Source organism: Rana temporaria, chromosome 3, assembly GCF_905171775.1.
Source record: "Rana temporaria chromosome 3, aRanTem1.1, whole genome shotgun sequence".
Classification (NCBI taxonomy): Eukaryota; Metazoa; Chordata; class Amphibia; order Anura; family Ranidae; genus Rana; species Rana temporaria.
Window position 1 is genome coordinate 43,875,339 of NC_053491.1, and position 11,636 is coordinate 43,886,974.

Consider the following 11,636-nt stretch of genomic DNA (forward strand, 5'->3'; position numbering starts at 1 on the left):
TAGGCAGAATTCTACAGCACTTAAGGTGTTAAAAACTTTCCTTAATGCCGCTCCTCCCAGGGGGCGTGGCTCCCCCAGGCATAACCCACACCCTGCTTTAGCAGCCTCAGTTCGTAACAAGCAGTACAAACAAAGGAGGGGTGGGTGCTGTGTCCGTCTATGAACTCAGAGAAATGGATTTTACGGTGAGTACAAAAATCCTTTTTTCTCTTTCGTTCATAGACGGACACAGCCTTCATTGACCTTAGGGACGTCCCTAAGCAGTGTCAAAAAAATTCGAGGGGTGGGAAAAATAACACAGCAAAAACAGGTTACACCCCAAACAAAAACCGGAGTTACTCAACGGAGGAACTCCAACCTTAAACTGCCGCCTGTAACACCCTGCGGCCAATGGAGGCATCCGAAGATGCACTCACATCCACCATATAAAACTTTGAAAAAGCGTGGACCGACGACCAGGTCGCAGCCTTACACACCAGTAACACAGAGGCTTGGTGTCGGGAAGCCCAAGAGGCCCCGATCGCCCTGGTCGAATGCGCCATGACCCGAAAGGGGGGCGCCCGCCCTTCAGGGCATAGGCCTGAAGCACAATCCGTCGGATCCACCTGGAAATGGTGGCCGACGAAACTGCCAGGCCCTTACTGGGACCGGACACAGACACGAACAGCGAGTCCGACATCCGGAACGGAGCTGTCGCCGACAAATAAACTCGAAGGGCCCGAACCACATCCAAAGAATGTAAAGTGGCCTCCTTCGGGTTCTTCGGCTGAGGACACAAGGATGGAAGAACAATGTCCACATCCAAGTGAAAAGCCGAAACGACCTTAGGGAGAAAAACGGCTGCGGCCGCAGCACCACCTCATCCTTACGGATGACCAAGCAGGGAGCCTTGCAAGACAAGGCCGCCAGAACAGACAGACACCCGTCTGATCGAGGTAATTGCTACCAGAAATAAAATCACCTTTTGTGACAATAAAACAAAAAACCTCCCGAATGTCCTCAAAGGGAGCATCCCGAAGCACTGAAAGGACTAAATTCAAGTCCCATGGGGGTAATGGAGGGCGCACCAGAGGGGCCACCTGCCAGACCCCCTGACCCAACGCACGCACCCAGGAGTGCGATGCCAAGGGTCGCTGCAAGTAAAAAACAGCCAGAGCAGAAATCTGGCTCCTAACCGTACGTAAGGCGAGAGCCTGAACCACTCCCTGCTGCAAAGACAGCAGAATCCTGTACACAACGCATGTACGAGAGTGCCAGTTCATCTCCCCACACACAGAGAAGTAGGCCTTCCATGTATGAGGAAAAAACCTACGTGAGGTAGACCTCCGTGCAGGCAGCACGGTAGAGACCACCGAGCCCAATAGGCCTCGGTCCTTAAGCCCCTGGCTCTCAACAGCCACGCCGCTAAGGCCGGTGGCTGTGAAACAGGGTGGAAGATTGGACCCTGTAACAGAAAATCAATTCCCAGGGGAAGACGCTAGGGGGCGTCTGCCAGCAGACGCACCTGGTCCGCGTACCAGAAGCGACGCGGCCTATCTGGGGCAATCAGGACCGATAGAATCCCTACAGCTTCTACTCTGCGCAGCAGGCGAGGAAGAAGCTTCCGAGGAGGGAAGGTGTAAAGTAGGCGACAGCGACCCCAAGGAGCCACCAACGCGCCTGACGCGTCCGCCCACGGGTCCTTAAACCTGGCCACGAACCGTTGTACCTACCGATAGAGACGGGACGCTAGAAGGTCCACGTCCGGAGTGCCCCACTTTCGGCACAGACCCCGAAACACCTGCGGGTGGAGAGACCACTCTCCTTGGCCCAGTGCAGTGCGACTTAGGTAGTCGGCTAGCCAATTCCGTATTCCCGGAATGTACCTGGCCGATAGAGCCGGAACGGACCCTTCGGCCCACCGAAAGAATGCGCGTGACCCCCGTCGCTGCAACAGAACTCCGTGTGCCTCCCTGATGATCAACCTACGCCACGGACGTGGTGTTATCGGACAGGATCCTGACCGGTCGGTCCTGTAGATCCAGGGACCACCTGGTAAGGCAAAGCTTGATTGCTCGGAGCTCCAGAACGTTGATCAGTAGGCAGGACTCCACCTGAGTCCAGTGCCCCTGGGCTGACTGGGTGCCCCAAGCGCCCCTCCCCAACCGGAGAGGCTGGCATCCGTCGTGAACACTGTCCAGTGGCCTGCAGAAAAATTACTTTCCGGCCCGAAGCACCGGAAACGCCAGCCACCATACCAGGGGAGACATGTTCAGATGACTCAACTGAATCTGGTAATCCAGAGATGACGGAAGCTAGTCCCATCGTGACAGCAGTTCCCTCCGTAGTACCCTGGCGTGGAATTGGGCATACGGAACCGCCTCGAAAGAGGCTACCAACTGACCCAGAACCTTCCTGCAGAATCGCAGAGATGACCGCTTCTGGGTCGGCAACTGCTGCACAGCAGATAGCAGAGTCTGAAGTTTTTCCGCTAGGAGAAAAACACTCCCGCCCCGGAGGAATCCAGGACCAGTCTCAGGTATCCCTGAGACGGAATCAACCCTGATTTCAGGACAATCCAGAAACCAGCCGAACACTCGGAGAGCCTGACACGTGATAGACACGGCTCCACCAATGCAGAGCTCGAAGAAGCTCGTAGGAGAATGTCGTCCAGACATCCCATGATAACAAACCCCCGCTGTCACAGCCGGGCCAGTATCGGTACGAGCACCTTGGCGAAAACCCGCCGAATGGGAAGGACACCATTGAAAATGGTCCCCCCCGACCGCAAAGCACAGAATCTCTGGTGGTTTGAGGATATGCAGGTACACGTTCATGACATCCAAGGATGCCAGAAAAACCTGACAAAACAAAACGAGGGACTTGAGGCCCAGGATCGACCGGGCTCCATCCTCCATGGGGACACAAACAGAATGGAGTAAAACCCCGAGACCGTTCCAACGAGGGAACTGGCACAATCACTCCCCTGACCAGAAGATCCTGCACAGCCCCTGACGGAGTCAACCGGCGAACCGGAGGAGGCCAGAAGCCGGAGGGAAAAAACCTGTTTGGCAGACAAGAGAGAAACTCAATCTTGTACCCCAAGGAAAACACTTCGCAATGCGAAGCCAGTCTCCCACCCGAGACACGGGCGGGAGCAGACCTTCAGGCGGAAGCAGGTATGTCCGCAGACTTGTTAGGCATGCGGTATCCGGTGCGCTGCTACCCCGCAGCGGGGATTCAAGCACCATGTAGACCTACCCCCACCGCACAGGGCGAGCAAAAAAAACGCTCGGAGGTAGGCAAGGAGGGTCCTTGCACAGGGCGAGGTCCCTAGCCCTTCCCAAACCGTGGGAACAGCATGCGCTTACCACCTGTGGCATCCTCAATGATGCCAGTCAGGGAAGACCCAAAAGGACCGTTCACCCTTAACGGCCATCACCAAGGCCACCTTAGAGGTCCTTCTTCCAGCTCCTGCAGCAGGAGCTTCGCCCTTTTAGTCGGGGCCTGCCAGGGCCCCGGCCAGAGCCGGCCTCACCGCCGAACCCACCACCGTGAATAGGGAGCAGGCCACGGCCTCCACTCTCCTATCAGCGGGATCCTGAAATGCAGGAGCCCCTTCCACAGGCAATGTGGTGGCCTTGCGCAGTCTGGACACAGGGGGGTCCACTGGCGGAGGAGAGACCTACTTTTTTTTTTTTTTTTTTAAAGCCCCCCTCAAGGGGGTAACGGGTTGCAAAGTTTTTTGACAAACTTTTTGCGGTGCATCCCATTCCTTGTATAACATATAGTCCAAATAAGGAACACAAGGAAACACTTCAGCGGTGCGTGGTAGTGTGCTGGTACTGACACGGAGGTGTCTCCGCCACATCCTCAATTTTTAGAGTCTCACGCACCGCAGAAACAAGAGCTCCAACAAATTCTTGCCAGCAACTGACTGCAGCAGAGTCATCCTCACTATCCATAAGGGTTAAAACCCGCAGCCTCTGACATAACAGAACCAGAAAAAAACAGCGATTCTGTGTCATCCCCAGAAGCAGGCTTCAGGGAGGGGGCGCTTTTTTACCCCCCATCCGGGCACTAGCTGCTTCAAACCTGGCAAGAAACCCAGGACAGCCAACATAACAGATGTGGCAGGGGGAGGGGCGTTAAGGGTTAACTCAGGCATAGCTTGAGTTCCATAGTGTCAGCGCTGAGTCACCCACCCTGCAAGGCAGGACAAAAAAAAAAAAAAAAAAACCCACTGGTCACCTCCTTGCTGCTATTGCAGAGCATGGGGGCCCCCGGTATTCACCACCCCACCCAGCTGCAGAGGGAGCTGAAAAACCTCAGGTGTGCTCTGATGTGCTGACTGTGATGTGTATTCACCTCATGGAAGATTCACAGCACTAAAACTGTAACAGCACTAAAACTGACCAGAGGCTGTGCCGAGTCATCTCAGGGAAGAATCACATCGTTACCAAGGAGATTTCCAAGACGGCCGCTGTCTGAGGTAAAAATTACCTCATAGAACACAGCAGCACTGACTGCTTTGTCTGTTACCTCAGAAAAGAATCACAGCGTTACCAAGGAGATTTCCAAGACGGCCGCTGTCTGAGGTAAAAATTACCTCATAGAACACAGCAGCACTGACTGCTTTGTTACCTCAGAAAAGAATCACAGCGTTACCAAGGAGATTTCCAAGACGGCCGCTGTCTGAGGTAAAAATTACCTCATAGAACACAGCAGCACTGACTGCTTTGTCTGTTACCTCAGAAAAGAATCACAGCGTTACCAAGGAGATTTCCAAGACGGCCGCTGTCTGAGGTAAAAATTACCTCATAGAACACAGCAGCACACAGCAGCACCCCCCAGAGTAACAACACAGTCCCCCTAACAACACACGGGCCCCGGTGGTAACAAAGAAAACCCAGGAGGCCCCCCTTCACAGCCACTACCCAGTCAGGGGAAGGAGGGAGAGGAAGGGGAGAGAGGAAAGCAGGGCGGACCCTCAGTCGACCTCCCCAGGGAAACCACCAGCCAGACCACTTACCTGAGTAAGGGGCCACTACTTACCTGTCCTGCGACTACCCAGCTGGAGGTATCCCAGACAGAACCAACGTCCGTAAACGGCATGGCTGTCGGCCAGACACACTGCGACAAAGCCATAGAGACCGGTCATATGTGTGCCCTAGAACCGAAGTTCCCCGGCCGCCCCTGGAGCAATGGGGCCTGTCGTGGACGTCCCAAAGCGGAGCTGAGGGCCGGCACACGCTCGAAGGCCGAACCTGGGGGGACTACAAGAGTCGAGGACCCAGCCTGTCACCCAGTCAGCTGTTGATAGAAGAATCGCAGGATTCAAAAATGCAGGAACAAAATAATAAAAAAAGCGAGAAAAATCGCCAGAAAAAAACTCCAGAGTCCAGGAACTCCAGAGATAGCCTTGACCTCCTGTCGTTAGGCAGAAAACAAACTGAGGCTGCTAAAGCAGGGTGTGGGTTATGCCTGGGGGAGCCACGCCCCCTGGGAGGAGCGGCATTAAGGAAAGTTTTTAACACCTTAAGTGCTGTAGAATTCTGCCTAAATCTCCTGGTAGGAAGAAGCATAACCCTAAGGTCAATGAAGGCTGTGTCCGTCTATGAACGAAAGAGAAAATGCATTGTTTACAAGGGGGCGCTGAAGGGGTTAAGTGTGACCTCATCTGTGTTTCTAACTGTAGGGGGTGTGGCTGTAGGTGTGACGTCATTAATTGTGATTCCCTATGTAAGGGATCACACAGTCAATGACGGCGCCACAGTGAAGAACGGGGAAGCTGTGTTTACACACAGCTCTCCCCGTTCTTCAGCTCCGGGGACCGATCGCGGGACTCCAGCGGCGATCGGGTTCGCGGGTCCCGCGGCCACGGAGCTTCGGACCGGGTCGCAGGAGCGCGCCCGCGACCCACGGCTGGGCACTAAAAGAGGATGTACAGGTACGTGCTTGTGCCCAGCCTTGCCATTCTGCCAACGTATATGTGCAGGAGGCGGTCCTTAAGTGGTTAAGAGAACTTGGTGACAACACTGCAATGACAGGAAAGACAAACCAATTCTATAATAACATGACAAAATGTGTATATAGCTTTTCCCGCATGTACTATAAATCTGTGATGTCCTTTTTTTTTTATTATTATTATTAATAAACTGGATTGAACAAATGTTTTGATAGATTCCACGTGTGGATGGAGAATATGATCTGAAAACCCCAAAGGACATGGCGTATGTCTATAGTGGAGCTTACATTCCATTAAGTTGTAAATTAATAGAGCAGGTAAGTGAACATTCCATTCATTCATAATCAAATGATAACATATATGAGTGCAACGTATCTTAAAGTGGTTGTAATCCCTGTACTACCACTTTCCCCTACACGTAAGCCTATAATAAGGCTTACCTGTAGGTACCGTGAATATCTCCGAAACTTGCACCGTTTAGGAGATATTTACTTGTATCCGCATGTGCTGGCATTATGGGCACATGTGCACTGAAGAAACGATCCTGTGCTGTTTCTTGAGCAGCCATACTGTGACCGGCTGCTCCCGTGCGCATACGCGGGAGTAACGTCATCACGGCTCCAGCAGCCAATCACAGCGTCGGAGCCCGCGAACCCGGAATTAACTCCGGAAGACATGTCGCCGGTCACATCGGTGTACGCGGACCGCTGCAACAGCTTCGATCTAAGGTAAGTATTTCATAATGAGCTAATATAGCTCATTAAAGGGGTTGTAAAGGAATTATTTTTTTCCCTAAATAGCTTCCTTTACCTTAGTGCAGTCCTCCTTCACTTACCTCATCCTTCCATTTTGCTTTTAAATGTCCTCACTTCCTGTTCTTCTGTCTGTAACTCCACACCGTAATGCGAGGCCTTCTCCCTGGTGTGGAGAAAGCCTCTTGAGGGGGAGGGGCAAGCAGGCAAGTCAGAACACGCTCTACTTTGCAGATAGAGAAAGGAGCTGTGTGTTAGTGCGTGTCCTGATACTCCTGCTTGCCCCCTCCCCCCTCAAGAGGCTTTCTTCACACCAGGGAGAAAGCCTTGCATTACTGTGTGGAGTTACAGACAGAAGAACAGGAAGTGAGGATTTCTCAGAAGAAATAAGGACATTTAAAAGCAAAATGGAAGGATGAGGTAAGTGAAGGAGGACTGCACTAAGGTAAAGGAAGCTATTTAGGGGGGAAAAAAATTCCTTTACAACCCTTTTAAGCCTTTGTCTTGCAGGTTGTGTTTTTTGTTTTTTTTGAGAGAGAGTTTACAACCACTTTAACTGACATAGTCACTCTTCCGGCTTCAGTAGAACACTATCAGCTAGATTCAGGTACAGCGGCGCTTCTTTAGGTCGGCGTAGCTCATCCCCTTTGCACTACGCCGACGTAAGATAGTGAGGCAAGTACTGTATTCACAAAGCACTTGCCTCCTAAGTTACGTCGGCGTAGCGCAAATGGCCCGGCGTAACCCCGCCTAATTCAAAATAGGCAGGTAGGGGGCTAGTTGTATGGTAATGAATTCACGATTCATTACCATACATGTAAATGAAGCGCCGATCGTACGGCGCATGCGCGCGCATGCTCAGTATCACGTTGCAAATACTCAATGCTTTCGATGTGAACGTAACTTACGCCCAGCCCCATTCACGGACGACTTACGCAAACGACGTAAAACTTGGAATATTCTACGCTGATCCGACGTCCATACTTAACATTGGCTGCGCCATCTTTTTGGTGGTTTATCTTTACGCCTGAAAACGCCTTACGTAAACGGCGTATCTTACATGCGACAGGCATGCGTACGTTCGTGAATAGGCGTATCTTGATCATTTGCATATTCTCGGCGTAAATCGACGTACACATCCCTAGCGGCCAGCGTAAATATGCAGCTAAGATACGACGGCGTAGGAGACTTACGCCGGTGGTATCTTAGCAACAGATAAGCGTATCTCAGATTGAGAATACGCTTATAGATACGACGGCGCCGCATTCGGACTTACGACGGCGTATCTACTGATACGCCGTCGTAAGTCTTTGTGAATCTAGCCCATTGTTTTTAATTGCATTTTTCTGAGCTAATGCCAAAGAATAAACTATTTTTCAGGTTTTGACTCGTAAAGGTTGGACGGGTCTTGAAGAAGTCACACGTCTGCTTAATGGCAATGAGTTTGCAGGTATGGAAGTTTTTAATAAATCATTTATTCTTACATGATAAGTAGGCAGCTCTTACTGTAGTTTAGTTGTATGCATAATGTGACTGTAATTCTTACTACTACAGAGCAAATCTCGGATAGGAATTCATATTCGGAATCACAGAGGATCATCCTGGCAGTTTTCCTTGGAGGATGCACATTTTCAGAGATCTCAGCGTTGAGGTTTCTGGGAAAAGAGACAGGTACTGTATATTATTTATTCATATCTTGATAACTGTTTGGAACATTTGGGTATTTATGGTTGAAGAAAAGAACAAAGGGCCAGATTCACAAAGAGATACGACGGTGTATCTCCTGATACGCCGTCGTATCTCTGAGTTCTGCTGGTCGTATCTATGCGACTGATTCAGAGAATCAGTTACGCATAGATATTCCTAAGATCCGACAGGTGTAACTGTGTTACACAATCGGATCTTAGGCTGCAATTCCAGGCCAGCCGCTAGGTGGCGTTTCGTTGTTTTTACGCGACGAATATGCAAATGAGGAGTTACGCCGATTCAGAAACGAACGACCACCCGGTGCTTTTTTTTTACGTCGTTTGCGTTCGGCTTTTTCCGGCGGATAGTTACCCCTGGGTCTATGAGGCACAGCCAATGTTAAGTATGGCCGTCGTTCCCGCGTCGCTATTTGAAAATTTTACGTTGTTTGCGTAACTCGTCCGTGAATGGGGCTGGACGCCATTTACGTTCACGTCGAAACCAATGACGTCCTTGCGACGTCATTTAGCGCAATGCACGTTGGGAAATTTTAGGGGCGGCGCATGCGCAGTACGTTCGGCGTGGGAACGCGCCTAATTTAAATGCTCTACGCCCCCTACACGGCTCATTTGAATTACGCGGGCTTGCTCCGGAGGATTTACGCTATGCCGCCGCAACTTTACAGGCAAGTTCTTTGTGAATAAAGCACTTGCCTGTAAAACTTGCGGCGGCGTAACGTAAATTACATACGTTACGCCGCCGCAGAGATACGCAGATCTCTGAGAATCTGGCCCAAAGTGTTTTCCAAAGCTTGCATCTAAAATGATATTCAGTTAGCGACATGAAAGGCATCGCCTACATTTATACTTTCTACTACTCTCTATGGCTAACGCATCATAACACTTTATTTTCTGTAAATGTTTTCCTCTAATAATGTATTTAAATGGCAGTGTGATCAATTCACTTTACATTACTTATGCCCCGTACACACCATCACTTTATGTGATGAAAAAAAAACGACGTTTTTAAAAACGTCACTTTAATTGACCGTGTGTGGGGGAAAACGTCGTTTTATGTCTTGTAAAAAACGACCAAAAAAAATTGAAGCATGCTTCAATTTTTTGTGTCGTTTTTCAAAACGTCGTTTTTTACTTCACAGAAATTGACCGTGTGTAGCAAAAAACGTCGTTTAAAACTACGTTTTTTCACCCGCGCATGCCCAGAAGCTACTTATGAAGCGAGCTTCAATGGAAAAAGTGGTGAGAACGTAACCTCGCTTTGCTAGAACATTGTGAGAAAAACGATGGTGTGTAGGCAACTTCGTCTTTGAAAATTTAAGTTTCAAAAACTTCATTGTTTACTTCACAGAAAATGTCGTTTTTTTTCATCACATAAAGTGATGGTGTGTATGCGGCATTAGAGTACAGTAAAACTTTGGATTGCGAGCATAATTCATTCTGAAAGTATGCTTGTAATCCAAAGCACTTGTATATCAAAGCAAATTTTACCATAAGAAATAATGGAAACACAAATGATTCATTCCACAACCATTTATTCATAAATCCTTCCGTTTATAAAAATGATTATAATTAGCAATGTGATAGGTTGTGTAACCATAAAATGTCCATCCACAAGGGGATTAGAAGCAAAATCCAGCAATCCATACATACAGAGTATAAAAGAGAAGAGAGGCGCCTCTAAGTGTAGCAATATGGTTACATTTATTGAAGGTACAACATTTCGAAACTCGCATGGTTGATGATTAAAAAAAAAGGACATCTAAGTACGTAGGCATCCGGGGTAAAGCTGTCCACATAGACCATCAGCCACACTGCCGGCTCTTACCACTGTCAGTCTGCAATCGTGACCGGGAAGATTCCCCTGCAGTAGAGTGATCTGAAAGTGAGGCTGGAACCGCTAGTGGAGCGCAGCGTGGAAGGGACAACATCAATGGCGGCGCGGAGGACGGTCTATGTGGACGGCTTTACCCCGGATGCCTGCATACTTAGATGGGCCTGTTTTAATCATCAACCATGTGAGTTTCCAAATTTTGTACCTTCATTAAATGTAACCAGATTGCTGCACTTAGAGGCGCCTCTCTTTTCTTTTATACTCGGTTGTGACGTGACGCTCCTCTTATATCAAGACATCGCTTGTATATCAAGTCAAAATGTATTTAAACATTTTGCTTGTCTTGTAAAAATGCTCTCAAACCAAGGTTTTACTGTGTATGTTTTCTTCTTTATAGGTTACAGATTTGTTTTTCTAACCACGTCTATTACAAATGCTGCACGGATGATGGAATCATTGACAGAGACTAAATCATGACCCATCGGGGATTGCCATGTTCTTACAGACGGTGACACTGGACAACCATGATCTTGCCGAATTCTCATAACATGTGAACTCATTAGTATGAAAACATTCCCTGCAACTGACAAGTCCAAAAAGAACTAATTGTACATACTGTACATGGGAAATACTTAAAGGAACTCCATTAATAACAGATCCTTTCTTCATCAAATAAACGTCTGTTAAAGGGAAACTGTAGTCTTTTAAAACCTGTTTACAGATATATTGTATGTGACTGTGATCTGCTTACCGTAAATAATACTACAAATTAACTTTTGTATTTTAGCTGTGTATAGTTTTAAATATACTGTATGCACCGTACAGGTTCTGCTGCTTGCTCATTAGTGCTAATCAATGACTTTGCTTCCATTCCTCTCTCTCAGTGTAAGTCTATGGGTCAAGTTTTATCTATTAAAATGTATCAGGCCAAATGAGCTTTTCTACAAGCACATGCTTCCTGTCTTCTCTGTCTATGCTGCACAGGCAATTTGAATCTCTTGCCACTGAGATTGAAGATTGCTTTTTGGAACTAACTGTATTTTAGCACTATGAAATCATTGTGAAGCCAATAAAGTGGATATTAATATTGGCACAGATTCAGGTAGCAATTGCGCCTGCGTAACCATAGTTACGCAGCGCAATTGCTGACTTGCGCCGGCGTAACGAGTTCTCCTGATTCAGAGAACTTGTTACGCCGACTGCAGCCTAAAATCTGCGTGGCATAAGGCTCTTATGCCACGCAGATTTTAGGCTGCATTCTTCCGTTGACCGCTAGGGGGCACTCCCATTTCAGGGCCATCTTTTCCATTGGGTACGCTGGGCAGTTGCCCGGGGGCCCCGCTTGCCTGGGGGGCCCCACCGGCTGCCCAGCAACCCCAGTAAAAAATTGTGGAGAGTGA

The 11,636-nt window shown here is 48.9% G+C and overlaps 1 protein-coding gene across 2 annotated transcripts in view; it reads left to right on the forward strand.

Annotated features, from left to right (window-relative positions):
- Positions 1–11,183, forward strand: part of VPS33B (VPS33B late endosome and lysosome associated) — a 56,673-nt gene extending 45,490 nt beyond the window's left edge. For both annotated transcript variants that reach the window (XM_040342470.1, XM_040342471.1), the window contains 4 exons: positions 6,163–6,264; positions 8,080–8,149; positions 8,254–8,370; positions 10,634–11,183. In XM_040342470.1, the coding sequence (XP_040198404.1) occupies positions 6,163–6,264; positions 8,080–8,149; positions 8,254–8,370; positions 10,634–10,713 (369 nt within the window). In that variant the 3' untranslated portion in view covers positions 10,714–11,183. The remainder of the gene's footprint in view (positions 1–6,162; positions 6,265–8,079; positions 8,150–8,253; positions 8,371–10,633) is intronic.
- Positions 11,184–11,636: the final 453 nt, after the last annotated feature.